Source organism: Diadema setosum, chromosome 15, assembly GCF_964275005.1.
Source record: "Diadema setosum chromosome 15, eeDiaSeto1, whole genome shotgun sequence".
In the NCBI taxonomy this organism is placed as follows: Eukaryota; Metazoa; Echinodermata; class Echinoidea; order Diadematoida; family Diadematidae; genus Diadema; species Diadema setosum.
Genome location: NC_092699.1, coordinates 1,180,425 through 1,200,433, shown reverse-complemented (window position 1 = coordinate 1,200,433; position 20,009 = coordinate 1,180,425). Strand labels below are relative to the sequence as shown.

At 39.4% G+C, this 20,009-nt stretch overlaps 1 protein-coding gene across 1 annotated transcript in view; it reads left to right on the top strand.

The window, feature by feature from the left end:
- The window catches only part of LOC140239334 (uncharacterized), a 165,676-nt gene that overhangs the window by 88,982 nt on the left and 56,685 nt on the right, over window positions 1-20,009 (top strand). Inside the window, exons 6-9 of the mRNA XM_072319213.1 lie at window positions 85-191; window positions 972-1,098; window positions 17,318-17,467; window positions 17,992-18,092. Coding sequence (XP_072175314.1) covers window positions 85-191; window positions 972-1,098; window positions 17,318-17,467; window positions 17,992-18,092 — 485 coding nt within the window. The remainder of the gene's footprint in view (window positions 1-84; window positions 192-971; window positions 1,099-17,317; window positions 17,468-17,991; window positions 18,093-20,009) is intronic.

Here is a 20,009-nt window from a genome sequence, read left to right as displayed (position 1 = left end):
TTGTCACCCATTCAATACATCTGCTGCCTTTGGTAATTCCTGAATATATTTCTAAACTGATCTACTTCTGCTTTGAAACCTCAGGGAAACAAGACGGCAAAAATCAGCGACTTTGGTCTGTCGAGAAGATTGCTCCTGGGAGAAAACTACCGCAGTGAGATGAGGCCCAACCTCAAACTTCCGTTGGCATGGTAACGTGGCAAGCTGGGGGTGATGGGGGAATGTAGGAGCTTTCACTCCTCAACAATGTTCGAGAAAAGAAAGGCGCACAAAAGCATAGTTTTTTTGGTCATATTTCAGTAGTACTCATCAAAGCCCCAGTTATATTCTAGTTGTGAATTTATGTCGAATGTGACCCAAGATCTGAGATATGATGCTGTAGATACCGGTATACAGTGTAAGTGGCATTATTGATTTCTCTTCCAAAGATGAAGAAGGTATTACGGTAGTGACAGATTATAATTACTCAACTGACCAAAGTTCAGAATATTACTCATGAACTGTGATTGCATAAAGGTCAGGTAAATATATGCTACATCCTGTATTCTTTGCATTTATGTATAGAAAGAAAGATTATGAACCAATATTTCAATAATGATATGGAATATTGCATGATGAAAACCACTTTATCTGGGTGAACGTCAATAGATCAAATTGTGAATTTCTGTTCTAGTATTAACCCGGTGAAGACGGTCTGATTTTGCTACAACACGCATTTCCCATAGACACTTGCCTGAGTATACTCTGAACTTGTCCTCAACGGGTTAAGTATGGCGTCTGGTCATCTTCCTTAGCTTTAATCTGTTACATTTGGTAACTAGGTGCATTTTAAACCAGCACTGCCATGTGCTCCATAGCCACATTGTGAGGAGTAAGCCATGTAGTGTTTGCTGACACAAGAGGGAGCCCTTTAGGAATGACCCATCTACCAATCCTCTACTATCCTGTTTGTATCTCTCTCTCTCTCCCAGGATGCCAGTGGAATCCTTGACCAAGCTGACCTTCACTAAGGCCAGTGATGTCTGGAGCTTTGGGGTCACTCTGTGGGAGATGTTCTCTTATGGGAGGCAACCCTGGACCACACTCTCTGGGGAAGAGGTAAAGAACAAACTAGGAAAGAGGATGAATCAAATTTGTGACTTTTTTTTTGTATCAGATTCATTTCTCATGGGATGTTTTACTGTATAAGCTGTCATTTTCGTGAGGGTTTAATTTTCATGAATCGCAGTTGGATTGTGAATTTAACAACGCGCGAAAATGTCACCAGATGCTAGAGTAATAGCACATTTACAATAGCATAGGTGTCAATTCGCAAAAACAACATCTCGCGAAAATGTCTGTGACCTTCTCATTTGCAAAAATATCTGTATATGAAAATAACAGCGAAAACAGTATTCTGTTTTGTTTTGTTTTGTTTTTGTTTTTGTCATGAACCTCATTTTCATCAGAAATGTGTGACATAGAGTGTTACCTCTTTCTTTTCTCTTCTCTAATTCAAATCTGGAAGCATCAGAAGATGCTTGAGATCTTTTTAATGCTGTTAAAGTTGGTTCTGTAGAAATAAGGATATTTTAATTGGTAGCCATGTCTGATGTAGTTTTCTGTCATTTGTTATTGCCCTCTTCATCAGAATTGATTCGTAATCTTCTTTTCATTTTTTTGTACATTTTTTGTTGGACCATCTATCACACTGTTTTGGTTGAAAGGGAAAAGTTTTTGTTGCAGTTGATTTTCAAGTGAATCACTAAAAAAGAAAGTGATTTTTTCTTGCAACAGAATTTCCCTTGATCAAAATATGACAACTTCCCTCAACCCTCAGTTACAGAAGATTCTCAGGTTAAAAACTGACATTAGACTTCTGGAATACAGGCCTTGCAAGAGAAAATAATACCAAGCTGCTTTTCCCTTTTCTATTCTATTCTGTTCTACTCTGTGACCATACACCATTCTTCCTCACAGCTACTGTAGAGTTAATTACCTCCATACTGAAAAGAAGGAGACTGCCCTCTATAGTCCAGGGTACATTTCTGGTGGCTGTGTCAGTCAAAGTGCAGTGTGTAATGCAATGATGATCACCATGGGACAAGGATGTATTGTGGACAGCTACTCACTTTTAAACAGTGACAGGTAGTTTTTAAAATGTTGTGTTCTTCAAGATGTTCTATTCAAACTTTTGAACAGAGAAGGAAGTCCAGTATTTATATGAAAGGATTACTACCTTGCCACACACACACACAAAAAAAGTGTAGAACGTTAACTTTTGACACTGAGTGCACAAGAAGGCGAAATTGAGGTTCATTGTATGATTTGCGTGACAGGAAATTTGACCTAATAGTGACATGGAATGTTGGGTACTAGAAAACCAAAAATGATACAATTGTTTAAAGATAGAAGGATGCAGGAGAAGAATCAGAGGGATAGATCAATACAAGTAGGTAAATAGATGAAGAGAGTATATGTGACCCGCTACAACAAAATGGTCCTAAAGTCGCGCACGGTCGAAGCAGTGAAAATCGAGTTTGAAGTCAGAGCTTCAAAATTGGTCAAAACTTACAATTTTCTGAATTTGACATATTATTAGAGTCTGACATGTCTTCTATCATCTTGTCGAAATTTTGAAGCAAAATGATGAAAGGAAAGACCAAAAAATAGCGTTTTTCTGGACCACGTTCTTTTGGCGTTTCAGCGAAGCAGAAACTGATTCGAACATTTGGAGTGAGCGCCACACATAGGCTCCGCCCCTAACAACGAACAGAGTGATCTCATTGGTCAGTTTGCTGCTTGCCGCTAACCGAAGAGTGAAGCTCGCACACTGCCCAGTCGACTGGTGCGTGCGGGCGGGGTGCGCTATGCCCAGCCGCTTCTCCTGCCATCCTGGTCACTGATTGGTCGGTGAGGAGACCGCCGACGCTGTGTTTGAATGAGCATTTCTGGGGTTGCTAGGGCTTACCTTCTATTGTTCGGAGGTGAAAACTGACTTGCGTGTCCTTTGATCGTGATTGCGTCGCAAGGAGAACTTTTAGGGCGCTTTTCTCGAAACAGTGATTTCCCAGACGTATCGACATGCTCTCTTTTAAACATCGATATCTCCGCAGCCGATTATTTTTATATGATGTGTTATGTATCAATTTAAAGCAGAAAGATTAGGGATTTGTGTCATGCAATTTTCAAATAATCGACCTCGCCCGACTTCAGGATCATTTTGTTGTAGCGGGTCACATATAAGATGGGTAGATTGATAGGTGATAAATACAGAGATAGGTAAATAGGTACATTCATAATCATAGGTAGATAGGTGGGTATGAGCGTATAGGTAGATATGTACGTATATAGAAGGGTAAGTAGATAGATAAGTAAGTAGATATAGAAACATGGAAGTTGAAAGTTATGAGCAGATAAGAGAAAGATGTAAAATGAGGGGAAAGGAGAAGGGGTAACTAGAAATATGCTGAAAACAAGTAAAGATGTGTAGATGGACAGGTTAGAAAGCAAGATGGAGTTTTAGTACACTGCATGTAGTGCATAGCCATAAGAGTTGACATAATGAAATGCCAAATCTATTAATTACCACTGTTTAGTCATGGTCAATGAGGGGATAGATACCCAAAATGGCCAGTTTTGTGAAATTTTCACAGATATCTGTATTTTCATAATAGAGGTATACATGTATATGTGAATATCTAAAATAATGTTTGATATGCCTTATTGGCCAGTGTAAGGATAACAATCACAAACTTACGGTGCAGAAATTCCCAAAGTTCAGTGACACCCCAGAAAAAAAGTGCAAAGAAAGGAAGTAGCATGCAAGTATCTCACTCCTGTGCTATCTCCATGCCTACCATCTGATCACCACCCTCACCTCAATCCCCAGTTTTCATTTCACCTCCAATCCTTCAGGCCTAATCAATCCAGGGACAATGTCTCGCCCCCCCCCCCCCCCCATTCTGCAGCTTGAAGAAAGAGTGAAAGAGAGAGAGAGAGAGGGAGAGAAGGAGAGGGAGAGGGAGGGAGTGATAGAAATATATTGGGAGAGAAAGAGAGTAACTGAAAAAGAAAGAGAGAGAAAGATAGAAGGAGATAGAGATAGAGAGGGGGAGAGGAAAAATTGATAGTGAGAGATAGTTCATAGACCTTACATGTGTCCTTGTCTGGCATCCTCTCTGCACTACCATTGATATGCAGTGATCGAGGGTCAGGATGGACTGTAGTGTCAGCTGCTTTAGCATTTCTCGTACTGCTCTTTTTTGTAGGGGGGGGGGGAGGGGCAAAAACAGGCAAGAAAGCTGAAAATGTGCTTGGTTTATGACAAGTTAGCAGAATAGTATGATTTCTGTGAGGGTATAATATTCACGGGTGTAGCTTATGAGAATTTGTTTATGGTATATAGTTTCTCTTCTCTATAAAGCCGTGTTGCATTATATTAGCATCTAAATCTCTTCTTTGAATGATATAGTCTCTTGCCAGGCTTACAGATATTCTATTTGATCATCTTTTGAAACCTGTTTTATTCACTGAAAAGAAGCTTGTGAATGGTGGTTTACAATTCTATTATTATTATAACTTCTAGATTTATATTTCTATTATTTGTAGACAGTCTTGTAGGTTGAAGCTTTAACCCATTGAAGACGAGTCCCGAGAATACTCGGGCAGGTCTCTATGGGAAATGCGTGTTATAGCAAAATCAGTCCGGCCTCAAAGGGTGAAGGAGCTGTCTGTCCCAGGGATTTTCTTTACTCTTATTAAAAGCCAGGGAAGCAGCCCTGTGCACAAATAATTCTGCAGATATTTAAAAATCTTTTAATTTTACCAACTTTATTTTTTGCTTTCACTACTTGTCAGATATTATTCAGCTGGCATTTTACTGTTAGGGGTTTTGTAAAGTTTTCTGGAAAACATGAACAGACAAAAATGCCAATGCTGGAGAGAAATACATGTAAGTGTCCTTGTTGGAACAATAGCGCAATCATATTTGTCATTGACAAGAGATTTCCAGAAATAAACCCATTGTCTGTTTGGCGTGAATGTCAGATTCCTTTTCAAAAACACAGACTAGAGCGTCATTTCCATCTATAGGGGAGATTTGTCGTTAATGAAACACGTGAATTATAGGTGAATTTTGACAAATGATATTTAGAACTTGGATTTGGCTCAATGTTTCAACCATGTCTAATGATTGAGGGGCCTCTTGCAATATTCCTTTGTGTCTTTAGAACAAAAGGATCACTTCATGTTTGACGTCACCGGCTGTGGTAATATTCGGCTTCCGAAATAAATGAATAGGGAGAGACCCCATGACGTAATGAATCGTTTGCGTTCTTTGCTTTTGTTAGAATCGCCCACACACCCCTCCAGGAGTTTGCCAACTTTATCAATCCCATGAGCCTCTGCCTGACCCAATTTTTCTCTGAGCCATCCAACACATCCTCTGTCTCTTACTAGAATGTCTATCTTAAAACAAAGCAGGGAAGTTTGTGATTAATGTTAACCTGTTGAGGACAGACTGATTTTGCTACAACACACATTTCCCATAGACACTTGCCTAAGTATATTTGGGACTCGTCCTCAACGGGTTAATCATCAGAGCTGAGCAGACTTCATCTCTAATGTAGTGAGTTAGTCAGTGATGACGAGAATGTAACAAGGATACCATTATTTGTCCTTGAAGAAGATAGCACAGACTCAATATTGAGAAAATATGGAAACTGTGAAACCAGAAGTTAGTTCTTCTGTCATGAGTTCTGCAGTTCTTTTGTGAACCATGAAAGATGCAAACTGATTTCATTGCTAGACCAGAAAAGCAAGAAAAGCCTCAATGTTCTGAGAAATAAGTTCCTTCATATATCCAGTGAGTACAATTGATTTTGGTTATACAATTTACATTTGGAAAGACTTGTCTTCCAGAGGCTGCAAAAGTGGATTAGATACAAAACACTCATGAACACTAAGAATAAAAAAAATTGCAAGTAAGCATGTAGAGCCCATTTATAGGAAGACCTGAATGAACCTTTAAATGTCAAGAGCTACTTACTTAAAAAAAAAAGTTGAACTGACATTCTGAATTAGAAAAACAAGATTATTTGCAGTTCAAACATATTTTGTGCTAATGCTTAATCCATGTATGGTATATGTCCAGCTTTTTGATGTTGCAACTGCATTGTTGTCTTGAATATGTTTAAACAACTCTTTTGTTTTTGCAGAGATGTCAAAAGTATTTTTGAAGAAAAACTTTGTTAAGTAAGTTAGCATTTTGATGGAATAATAAAGTGGTTTGAGGAGTGGATCCTACTGTAGTTTGTCCTGTCATTGAGTGAGGGGCCTTCTCTTTCCTGATGGGATGCAGTGATCACAAGACATCAGAGATTGGTCAGATTGATGATGGGGGGAAGTTTGTAGGTGTAGGGGGGAGAAGTGATGTTTGAGGGGAAATTAGATGGGTGTAAAGTCTGGCAAACTTCCTGTTTGTTTGGGGATTACTTGTCAACGGATGCAATCCTTCGGAAGTGTCCAGTTGGCTCCTAGAGGCAGTGTGTGCCAAACCAGAATTCATTCATGAGACATGCTTGAAGTTTTTTTATCTCCTCCATGGGTGAGAGAGGTTCCCTGGAGTGAGGGAGTAGGAACCGGTGGAGATGGGTGGAGTCGTATATCTTGGGCATCCTGTTTCAGATCTCTCCATATCCTCCTCTCTATCTTTCATCTCTTTTCTCCATCTCTCAATCTTCTTCCTTCTATCCTCCTTTCTCTCCTACTTCCTCCTCTTCTGTCTATCCTTTGTATCTTCTATCATTCCTTCTTCTATCCATCTTCCTCCACCCTGTCTTGTTCCGTGATTCTCTTCATCGCACAATCCTTTCCTCCACCATTCTCTTTGAGTCTTGAGTCTTGATGAAGTAATCACTATGGCAACTGCAACACAGCTAGACTGGGATGGGTTGGTGCAGTGGCAGTATGTGATGGTGCATGTATAGTAAAATGTGTTTGGTAGACCTGAACGATATATATGCATCAAATGTGATGATCATTTTATATCTTTTTTTTTTATTGCTGCTTCCAATGTTAAATTGTGGCTTTAAGTTTTAATTGCAAGCAACACTAATCACTCACTGATCTGATTGATTTTAAGGCATGTGACTTACCTTAGTCTTCCTCATTATACCAGTGTCAAGGTTTTAGAGCCACTTGGCACCATTCATATTACTCACATGTTTTTGTTTGGCAATTTGTTTAAACACATTTTAAAGCTTCCATTCCAGCAACTTATGTTGAATTTAGTTTCTAAAACTTTGTAAATACCATACATACCCCAAAACAAAACAAACAAGCAATCACCGGGTGTCAGAAGTTCATAGAACTGTGCTGTGAGTCATGTGATGTGATCTGCGTCAGAGTCGTGGTGCCAGGCAACATTTTGCCCTCTACACAGAAAAAGCAGTGATACACATTGCCAATATAATAATGCTGTTAGCATGTACTTTCCTTCATGGCTGACTGCAAAATGGCTGAAGAGTGACACTCTTTGCTATTTTTTTTTAATCAGTTTCATGCATACATTTTTGTTTTGTTTCTAATCATTGATTCATTTTTTCACTTATCCTAACAAGTTTTTCTCACAAAATACTACACTGACGTACCAGATACTTAATTGACCTTTTCCCTTCCTGACATCAAACTAATATTTAGTTTTCAGCGTCTGCCGATCTTAATGACGTTCCCCTCCATGGAAGCTGTGTTATGCTACCAAGCCATAAACAACTGTGATATGCGGGCGAGACATCGCTTGGCACATACACTTTGTACCTTGTTAATTCTTTCACGTACTATTACTTCCGGTAGGCAATTTCTCTTCTTTTCCATGCTTTATAGATGGAGAGTTTGAATGGTGACACCTGGAGTCAAGGATGTGTCTTTGACTGATTGTAACTTTCTCATTGGAGTGACAATTAGGGTGCAAAGTGTCAGATACTATGCAGAGTGTCTGAGGTGTGAAGTGACTAATTTAGTTTCGCTTCTCATTGAACTGTTGTGTTCTCAAGTTTATTTAAAACAGAACAAGGAGTTCGTCACGGCTGAATGAGACGACAATGATGCAGCGTTGATGATGCTGACAGACACAGCCTAAGAATGGCAAAAGAATTGTGCCGTGTCAGTTGTTCACCCCAGACGACATCCAAAGACTTCGAATGATGATGCCTGTCGCATTGATATAGGATGAGTAAAATTGATCGGCCTTGGATGAAAAATACCTCATCAGATTCCATTCTTTGGTGCTTGTCATCCTCTTTGGTTGTTCATTTCTTCACATGTAGCTATTAACATCAAACTAGAATTACTGTGAACAGTGAGAGAATGAGTTTAAAGATCTTTATAGCGATGCCTTGAAAGAATCAATACTGAATATTAATGAGCATCATTGATTAGTATAATGTTAAGAGATAGAATCTTGCTGAGAGGGGGTGAATTGCACAGTCTCTGTCCATTTATTGGAATACAGTATTTGTACACATGTTATTACTGTTGGCAGGCTGCAGCTTGTGACACAAGCAACTTGTGTCATTTTCATAATTTTATACTTCAAGCTGCAATATGTTTAAATCCATTCAGGTAGCAATCATATTTAGTGGTAGAGAATATTAACTATTTGAAGTATTCTTTTAGTAAGGAAAAAACAAAACAAAACAAAACAAAACAAAACAATAACAACCCCTCTTTACAATGCCTTAATCAGATTAAAGGGATGATATAGTTTTGGTTGAGATGGGGATTCAGATTGTAACTTTTTGAGATGATTAGAAACTATGTATGAAATATCAAAGAGCATACTAATCTAGGAGGCATTCATTTTTTTTTTTTTTTTTTGATGAAAATTGATTTTGACATTGTTGAGATATCAAAAAACAAAGCACAAAACAAAGTGGTCCTAATAATAGATGGATCCCACCGTATATTAGGACCTCTTTGTTTTGGATATCTCAGCCATTTCAAAGCCAATTTTTGTCAAATAAACTTTGAATTCCTCATAGAATTGTATGCCCTTTATTATTTCATGAGAGGTTTCTCATTATCTCACAAAAAAAAAAGGTTGGAAACCTGAAGAGCCATCTCAACCAAAACTACATCATCCCTGTAATGACTACTGGATGCCAGGTTTTGTGATTTACCCAAGTGCTTGATAAGAACATAATAATCAAGTTTCTACTTAGGGGATCACAGGATGATTGCACATGGGTTGGTTAAAATAGGGAATGTTTTGTAAGTGGGGATAGATAGTATCACTAGCAAAATTTAGCCATACTCCCAAATTCTTTTCTTTACCTTTAACTATGAAAGCCATCTTCAGATTTGCATGAGTGACCAAGTACTGAACTAATTTTTCACGCTCTGCTGGGTAAGAAGAGTTTCACATGTTTTTAATTCTGCGGAATCAAGACATCAAGTACCGGAACATACATGTATAGCAAGCAAAAATATTTGCGTGCTTTTATTTTCGCGCTAGTTTTTGGTTGCGCGATATGTGCGAAAATTTGAACACCGCGAAAATTTCCACTTTTACAGCAGACGCAAAATTCAATATTTAAGGCCATATTTGTGTTTGAGACGGGTGAAAATAAGAGATAAGGGGAATGATTCTAGCTTTGCATCGACTTGAAAGTAATATTTCCACCCCATGAAACATGGAGGCAGAATTTAATGAAGTTGGCATTTATCAGCCAGACATGTCAAATTATCTCGCAGGGAATGTCTGTAGTTGATATTTAGTAATCACGTTCAAGAGGGCCCTCAAAGGTTAGACCGTCTGGCTCCAGTGAGCCTGAGGCCCCTTAGTCTCTTGTTTTCTTCCTATGCATAGACTTGGGTCATCTGTGATCTTGCAAGCAAACTTGTTTTTCTCTGAATGAAGCTGAGGATCATTATAGAAGGGAAGGCATATTTTCACCTACCAACATAAAGAGATCCCCCTGAGACTTGACCCCTAGACCCTCAGTGTGTGAGACAGACGATCTCACCTCTAAACCACCTCACCTCCCTGTGTGTTAGAGAAATGACGGTGGTGGTGATGATCTAAAATTCTCTCATTCTGTCCCAAGAAATTCCCAGGGATCCTGATCCCGACAAGACGAATTTCAGGATATTAGTGTTTCCTTTGCTACTGGATGCAGTCAAAGAAAGCTAGGGGGTTGTGGACGGATGGGGGGAGGGGGGTGGAGGGGGGATTTCCTTCTTTCAGGAAATGCTCTCCCTCATTAGACTGGAGCTAGACTATGGTTGCTCAGAATAGGGCACACTTCTCTTGGTTAGGAATAATTGTCTTGTATGTGTCTTGCCTTGGGTTCCCTCTCTACACCCAAGGCCCTGGAATATTAGCTGAAGTCACATCCCACAATCAGTGGTGAGTAAATGCCACGGAGGATCAGAACTGTCGCCTTTAGTTACATCCTTTGCAGTGGGTCTATTAAAGGAGCAAGTCAAGATAACAATATAAAACAGTATTTAAACTGATAGAGGAGATTTAATGTCCATGTCAATATCACTGTATACTACATTTTTTTTTAAAGTTTTCATCTGAGAATGGTTTTTACTGAAGGGCAGTAGGCATCAATTCCTCAAGCTAACAAATGGTCTTGAAACAAAAAGATAAAGTTGTCAAAGTTTTCAGTGTTATTGAATTTCAGTAATAATATCCATGCTGTGCAGTATATATCTAATGTAAACGAGACACTGCATCCTTTTAATGTTCTTGTTGAACTTTCACATATAATGATTGTGACAATGAAATGCTGATAATAATTATGATAGTGATGTTGATGATAACAATGATAATTAAAATGATTATGAAAATTATAATAATGATGATAATAAGAGTAATGATACTAACAATGACAGTAATATCACAATAATTCCATCTATCTATTTTGCTACAAGCATAAGTTCGAATTGACATGTTTATCACAGAAATTACTTTTTTTTTTTACATGAAATTGCTCCAAAGGCAGACAGATTTGCAAATGAATGACTACTAGCAGTAATTCCTATTGATACTACGTTGTAAGTTTTCTTTCCACAATGCTACAAGATTGTCGGTGATAAAAAATTTCATTCCCTGGAAAGTCCTAAATATTAGAACGATAATCTGCTATCTCAAGCAGTAAATCGAGTGCCTGACATAATGTATCAACACCCTGTGAGCAATCTGTGACCGATTTACTTGATACGAATCATGGATCCTCTTACTCAACCTTAAACAAGTGATAAAGACGGGTGGCTTAGGGAGCTTCCTATCTCTACTACCGGACCTGACCCAGGGAACCCCACCTGTCTGCAGTACCCTCCTCTTTACACCCTGATAAGAGATCCACAGGGAGCTTCTCTGCTGATAATGATGGGAAGCATTTTTCCTCTCTACTTTCTTCAAGAAGTGGGTCACAAACTTTAAGTTAACATAATTCCCAGGTCATTTCAAGTCTCCAGACCCTGATGGTTGGGGGGGGGGGGGGGTGTTAAATGAAGACTTTTCTGGTTGTGACTTTGGTTTTTCTCTCTTGTGGGACCTTGTCAACAGATCCAAGAAAATGTCCTGAATATCCCTTATACTGTGAAGAAAGTAACACAGATTTGAGTTTGAGGGACTGAGGGTTAAGGGTACCCTGCACTTGTTAATATGTAAAATATTAGTTTGAATTAAGGTTACCTCATTAAAGCTTTATTGTGCTCTATGCTATCTTTTGTATTACTGAAAAAAGTATTGTATCTTCATTATTTTTTTTTAAAGGTGAACCTAGCTTTTCATAGTCATGTGTTTAATGAGATTACTTCACCTTTTTCTTCCTGTTTCTAAACCTCTTTTGTAAAATCCTTAGACTCTGTTTGTGGTGTGAGACATAGCGGTTTGATTTTTAGTCTGTATTAAAAGTATAGTCTCCTTTCAAGCCAGTTATGTTTATTTGATCATGGCATTGTCACTATATTCTTAGAAAGTAATGATATCACATACTGGTATATCTGTGTGTAACAATGATTATGAGAAATCTCACTCTCATAAAAGATAAATTGTAATTTTGTGATTTCTCAATTTAGAGATGTGAACCTGTAAAGGTTGTTGTTGCAGCAGGTTTTCTAGGGATATGGTCACTGTCCAATGTTTACTTGACTGTTTTCATGTAGACTGGACTACTTGGAACTCATTCCTTGGCCAGTGGTTCCACCTGTTGTTGTTTTCATGATGACTAACAAACACCCTCAGCTGTTCACTAAGTAGCCAATGAGTTGGCTATCATAGGATGAAAGGATGACTGCTATCTCATTTTTCTACACACTGGCTCTGGTTTGTATCCTTGAGGCAGCTCACTATACACTGTTCTTCATTCTTCACAGGTTTCTGGGACGAACACTGTACTAGGGCTTTCTATAGCTCAGTCGGTAGAGCACCGGGCTAGCGATCCGGAGGTCTCGAGTTCGAATCCCGATGGAATCCCATTGTGTTTGCTCATTTTTCCACTAATAAGTTTTCAAGTATGTGACATATTTGATACCACAAGGTGTGTTGCACCTGGTGGTAATTGAGAAACAGAGATGTCCCTAGTATGGTGAGATTGACACTGCCCAAGAGACTGGTCAAGATGGACAGAGACTGATGGTGACCATAGCACAGAGTGGTCAGCTTGACCTGTGGATGTTTTGTGGATTCCTGTGGTCATCTCAGGCTAGAGGAGAAAACTCTGATATGTTGGCTGACACCCTTGATTCATCCACCCCATTTCCTCTGTCCATACTGTCAGCCATTTGCTGTGGTCACTACCATCTCTCCTGGTCAGTTTTCCTGTCTTGACCATGTCCTATGTAGATGATAGCCAGTGGAGTAGAAAGGGCATGGCATTGGTCTGCACTGTAATATCTTTTTCTTTTTGGTTTGTTCACAAACAAACTTTATTAATGTGGTTCATCCTGTGGAGGGTGTGTCTGTGCCCTTCTTGCTCTCAGCTGATGATATCTAGAGTGCCAGTGCATAGTCAAAAGGGCACATGTCAAATTTAGAGAAAGCTGAATTTACACCCTGAACTAAGTGGCTTCTTGGTTTAAAAAGCATATTGTGTTTGTAGATTGTGTGTCTTCACTTTTGTTGTCTTAGGGCATGTAAGTTTTGTGGTATACATGTATGTGTAGTTACACTAGGGTTTCCTTGGTCATCTTAATTTCTCAAAATTTGAGAGGTTATGCAGGTCATCCTAGAATTTATTTTGTTTGGCTTTCCAAACCGCAGGAACAGGTTGAAAGTTGTTTACAGTCATGAAAGCTGAGGGGGTTCATGAAATGAAGGTCTTGCCAATCTAAGAAAAGAAGCAATCATGCTTTCTGACCAGACTCCATTATTACGTAACTAATGCTACTCCCATGCACCTGGTGAAATGAATAGGTCTGTGTACATTTGTGGGTGTGTACAGGGAAAAACTATTGTGGTGGCTCACAATGATATAAAGGGACTGATTTAATGACACCTCATGACCAGTCATATCGGGACTGAAAAATCGTGTCATGGAAATATCCTAGTTGTATAGTCTCATCTCCAGCCTGCAAGATAAAATCTTCCACTCACAGAACATGATCATAATCAATGTCTTGTTCAGTAAGTGCCCAGCACAGTTTTGAGCTAAGACTAATCATTTTGTTGTTCAGTGACTTATAGAGTTCTGATTGGAGAGAAGGAGCCTCAATTTTGTCACAAACCAGTTTATCATTTCCTTTATACCTAATCAGAAGTTCCTAGGGTCACTGTCAGCTTTTTGATGGAACAGCCGAATGGCTTGTAACTTGTTTTCTTGTTTATAGTCTACTTGAAATGTACAGCCCACTCCCCTTGATTTTATTTATTGACTACAATGTGCTGTGTACATGTATGTGTTGATTTTAGGGTGGGGAATGGACTGTTTTGGTCAGTATTATCTGATTCTATGGTCAAGCTAGTCTTAACTATCCAGACACCTGTGGTCACTGTCAAACAAGTTTTTTTCCTTGCAACTGATTGACAAGTTTTTTTCCGAGCCCATGTGTGTGTCCAAATATTGGACATCCTATGGTGTACTTGCCTAAGACATGAAAGATTGTAAGTGTGTCACACTGTGGTCAGCTTATGGTCAGCTTTCTCTGTAATTAGGACCGCCTAGTCTGACGTGTGAGTAGAGACCACTAATCCCCCTTTATTTTGAGAACGAGATTCACCGAGATGGAGGTGTAAATTTAGACTTAGCAAAGGACGACAATGACCTTTCTGAGCGTGACTTGCATTCTGGCATATCACTGAGATATCTTGTCAGGTACAGAAGCAATGTCACGAACGAATGCACCCTTACAATAGTTTTTCCTGTCATTAGTGGACAGAGAGCTGAAGTGAGAGCAACGATTGTTCTTTATTTCTGTTTGTGCCGACATCGTAGAAGGTCACTTTGGAAATAAAAACAATGTCACAATGAAAATCAGTTGTCTCACTTTTGATGAGGGGCGAGGGAGTGAAAGTGGCTGTATAGAGTGAGCAAGCTATGTAGTGAGAACGAATAACTAGGTTGAAAGAAACAAGCTGGCCTGTATGTGTGCATGTCCACTGTGCAATGTGTGAAAGGAAGTTCGCACTAATTGACAGCATTTTGTTTGTGAGTTGAAAGAAATTTTTGGAGGGGTGCCTATCATTCTAGTGGTCAGTTGACCATCAGTCTAGTGGTCAGTTGACCGTCAGCTGTGAGAGTCTTCATAAGTTAGAAGGTGAGCTCATTTCATAATCATTTCATTTGCCTAATTTTGATTAATTCAGTGTTTATGCAGGTTTGGTATGAAGAATCATGATCTACCTTTGGACATACATGTCTATTTGTTTAAGTATGTACATACCTATTATGTCTACCTACCTATCTTTATGTTACATGACATGTATGTCTACCTACCTGCCTTATGCTATATATATACTTGTATGTCTACCTACCAATAAGTCTGTTGTATATGTCGACCTACCTATCTTTTTGTTATATGTGAGTGACCGTGCATCACAAAACGAACAAAAAGTCGCACACACTGATTTTGTGTGAGGACTGAAAATAGGTGAAATGGGTCAAATGAGCCGATCTTGACTTTTTCATATTTTCAGGAATAGCAAGTCTTCTTCTACATAATGCTAAAATTTGGGATCATAAAACAGGCAGGAAAGTGTGTTTTCTAGCAGTTTATCTTGAACATTTTTGGGCAGAATAGTGTGATTGAGTGTGTCCTCTTTTCATTTCTTAACCCGTTGAGGACGGTTTGATTTTGCTACAACACGCATTTCCTATAGACACCTGCCCGAGTATACTCGGGACTCGTCCTCAACGGGTTAAAAACCTTGTACACACTCTCCACTTTCAACTCCAATCACTTTTAAAAAGATGATGCTACTGCTTTGAAAGTTGGCATTGATTAAGGAGAGAGTGTGTTAACAAGGCATGCTCAATTTCAGTTTGATCTGACAATCCCTTCATTGTTGTTACTCCAGTGGTTTACATCCTGTTTTTTGTCCCATTCATCGCACAGCCAGCTTGGTAAAGATTAAGTGCTTGAGTAGACACTGTACTTCAGAGCCTCTTTTCTCAGTTCACACTTTTCCTGAGTGTGTGCTTTCTTTCCAATATTTAGATAGGTTAGGAGAGTCCATTTGATTTGAGTTATACATCATTTTAAAGCTTAAAGTCTGCTCTTTCAGAATATGCTCTTAACTAAAATTTCATGTCTTGCGACTTTGTGTTTGTTTTGTGGTGCAGGGTCACATATTTGTCTACCTATCGAGGTACTGTATGTGTCTACTATCTGAAAGTGGGAAGGTGGCGAAAGTGAAAGAGGAGAGAAGAAAGAAGTAAAAGGGAAATAATGTTCATAACTTAGATTAATCTTTAATGCTGTTGCTGCATGTAGCTGCATTGATGTGTGTCTGTGTGTTAAATGTGTGTCAATCTTTGCCTGGTTCTTAAAGTGAAATTCTCCTCTTCAGTCAGTGGATGCTGACATTGTTGGAAGCCTCTCTGGTGTTAAAGGGTTTGAATGGATGAATTTGTCATTTTAGGAGGAGGGAAAGGAGATAAAAGAAGAAGGAAAAGTTGGAAAAGTAGAGTGAAAAGAAGAAGGAAAAAGAATGTTTGGAAAATAAAGAAAAAGAAACAAGAGAGGAGAAGATTGTATCATCTTTTATCTCCTGTATGCATCATACATTTACCAAGTTAAATTTTTCACGAATTGGAACTTCACTACAATAAATTCACGATAGTGGAGCGCAATACTGATTGGAGAAATGTGTACGTGCACTTCACATTCATGTCGGGATCAGAGTAAATATTTTCGCTTGTCTTTAAATTCGTGAATAGCACCTGACTCACAAAATGTATGAAAAAAAAAAGATCCTGCAAAATATTTGGCTTACATGGTAAACTTCTGAAAGTATGACATAATCTTGAAGGAAGTTTAACTTTGAAGCAGTCCACTGTAAGGTGGGAGAGAGGTGAAGGTTATGTCAGAATGACAGTGACGATTAGACACTCTTCCAAAACCTGTTGTCAGCTCAAGGAGCGGATAGGCGCTGTTACCACTCACCCTTCCCCCTCGCCACTGGGGATCCCCCCCGGGCTATCGGGCTGAATTATATCCTTCCTGTGCTGTAGGAGTGAGTAAGATGGAGGGTGTCTCTGCCCCTCCTCAGAAGAAATGAGTTTAAATGAGATATCATCGACCTGCTAAGTGACTATGGTCAACATTAGGATTATCGGAAAGCCACAACATGGCAAAGTGTCAGGCTGTGATGTCTTTGTGATGTCAAACTATCACAGAATCCAACAAATGTTAATTAACTTGCATCAATGAATGTATGAGCAAGTTACAAAATTGTATGGGCTTGATGCAACAAGCTTTGACATTTCACTGTCTACAGTACTCACCACATACTAATAGCTTCTATGCAGTTTAAAGTTGACCATCATGCTGGTCCAGGACATTAGGGACTCCAAAACTTCCTGGTTTTCTCTCTCATGGCTAGAAATTGATGGACAGCGATATAGCAACACTATCATCATCCCGAGGTCCATTTCGTGAAAGTCTTATGAGAGACTTTTTGCTCACAAGACACAGTCTCACATCGCTGCATATGAGTGACTTTGGCCATTCTGAGATTTATGTGAAGACTTTTATGTGATGACTTCATTTATATTGCTAATGTAAAGACTATAACAAGCCATGGATAGTTTGTGTGTGTGGATGGAGTACAATTTTTATCTGTCTGCACAAATGATAAAATGTATGATTTCTACTTATTTTGCAGATTTTGAAGACCATCGACAAGCCAAGGTGTGAGAGGCTAAGTCGGCCGGAGGCGTGTCCACCAGGGATCTATGAATTAATGATAAGGTGCTGGGCTCACGAACCAGAGAATAGAATGTCTTTCGCCGAACTCTGTGAAGAGCTTCCAAAAGTAAGGACTCAAATTATCTGGAATTTGAATTCACCTTTAAGTGGTTCAGTTAGATTAGTGTCAAGTTTAATCCTAAAAATCTTTCAAAATCACCCCCCCCCCCTCCCTGCAAATTATACTCCTTTGATAAGAAGTGCTGTATGATTTGTGAATATGCATATGAATTATAAGACATGGAATCTACTTCTCCCAAATCTATTAATAGTTTCTATAGAGGTATTCCATGAGATTGTATGAGATTCTGTGAGATATCTAAGGTCTTAATGTTTAAGTACGCTCATTCATACTTAGATAACTCCTGTTTCTTTCCCTTTGTTCATTTTCTTTTTATCTTTCTTCCCTCTCTTCTCTCTCTCTCTGTCTTGTCCTGACTCATGTATATCTCCTTTTATTTTCTTCCTTCTCCTCCTTCACTTTCTCTTCATCCTTTTTCCTTCATTGCTTTCCCCCCTCTCCCTTCTGCTTCTCTCCCTTTTTTCTCTTTTTTTTCTCTTTGAAATATTTCTCTTCCTATCCCCTGCCAGATGAAACCAATGCAAGTCAAGACGTTGTCAAGCCACACAGGACTCCACCCTGAGGAGCTGAGCTACAGAGCAGACGACATCATCGCAGTAGTAGAGGCAAAGTGAGAATTCTTTCATTTCTTTCCCGCCAAAAGTGTTCAAAGAAAACTTGAAAGTCCTAAAGTACTATTTGGTCAAATTTGACACATGAGGCGCAGTCAGACTGGCAAAATATCTAGAAGTTTAAGATCGCGAAGACTTCGCGATCTTTTGTCGTGCGGTCACACTTGCAGCCAAACTTGGATCAAGAAGTTTGGGTCATTGGTACGCGTGCGCAAGAATGAAAAAAGAGCGCGCCATCCAGTGGCTAGTGATTGTGACGTAACAATGCACATCTGTACATGACAATGGCCTCGTGCTTGGAGACACTGCCCGCAAACAGATCAAGAATTTTGGCGGGGTGAGGGAAATATCCCTAGTTGGAGTGGGAAGTTTCGCGATAAGTTTTGAGGGAAGTTTTGCAGAAAGTTTGCAGTCACACTGGCAAAACTTCAAGATCTTAAAGATCACAAACTTAATCTTCTCGATCTTTTGCCAGTCTGACCGCGCCTATTGACACACTCTGCGAGGCAGTGACATTGTGTAATGCATATCTTAATGTGTGAGAACTAGGGAAAAAGAAAGAGAAAGAGAGAGAGAGAGAGAAAAAAAAAAGTTCACATTGCTCTAGCCTAGACCTTTCATCTTTGGTGCCTTGCGGTAACAACAAATGTTCTCCAGCGAGAAGGATCTGGGTTTTAATGCCGCTCCAGTGTACTGCGGCTGTGAGTATCCACCCATTAAAAGGTAGCCGTGGGTGTCTAGCTATTAAACATACCATTAAAGGTCCCTCAGATCTCTATCGATAGGGTATGCATCATATTCAGGTTGTAAGATGTTACTTATGAGGGTGTTGTGGCATAGTGGATAAGACTCCTGACTCGCGATCGGAGGACCCGAGTTCGAATCCTACCCATTGTTTATGTCCTTGGACAAGATGCTTTACCCACAATTCCCTCTCGATCCAGGTGCATAAATGGGCACCTGGCAACGCTAGGGTAATAATAATAGCAGGGCCCTCTGGTAGATCAGTGGCAACACTGAAGAGGCTATCCTGGGTAAATAAGACCTTATTATTATTATCATTATTACAAGGGACCATTGTCATCAAATTTTATCCATTTACCTCAGATTTAAGATGAAAAATTTGAAATATGCCACTAAGTGAGAAATTTTTGTGAGTCTGTAGGACAGATCCTGGAGTAGTTTAGTTGCATGGAGCAGACAGCAGACTGTCTGACACCCCTCATCCATGGCTTTTAACACTCTTCCACCTCTCATCCATGGCTTTTAACGCTTCCTGCCCAGTAAGACACCCTCGACACCTGTTCGACTCAGAACTGAGGCTAGAGAGACTCACACTCTGACAGGACTGTCATCTAGTCACGAGAGTTTCATGGCTACTTTAACCCTCTGTGTGCTTTGAGGGCCGATTAGCACATAAAATCCCATAGCATTGTACACACTGGCCAAAGTCCATGGTACAGAAGGAGTTAAAGGGAATGAAAATGGCATTTCATGTTAAAAGCTGACTGCATGTCAGAAATGAAGATCACAGTACATGCCAGCTGAAGATTGTAACTCTCTGAGGAGTGACTTTTTGTATTATCAACCTCATCAACTTACTGTTAAGACTGGAGCTAGAGTGTCGCCTTGTTACAGATGGCAAATCTTGAATCCAGAATAAAATGAGTTCTCTCTTCAATATTTTGTCTATTTTTTCTTCAACTTCTGTGTTAGTGGTGTAATTGACCTATACATTCCAGCTATAGATCAAATTAAGTCAAGAAGCGTCTGTAGTGTTGTAGCTCAGTGCTCAGTATCTCATACATTTACCTACCTATGTACAGACAGGTGTACTGGCAAATCAGGCATTACCACTGGCTGTAATCATGTGTGCGACATGTAAAAAGACTGGGTAATGTTAATTCATAAAACAT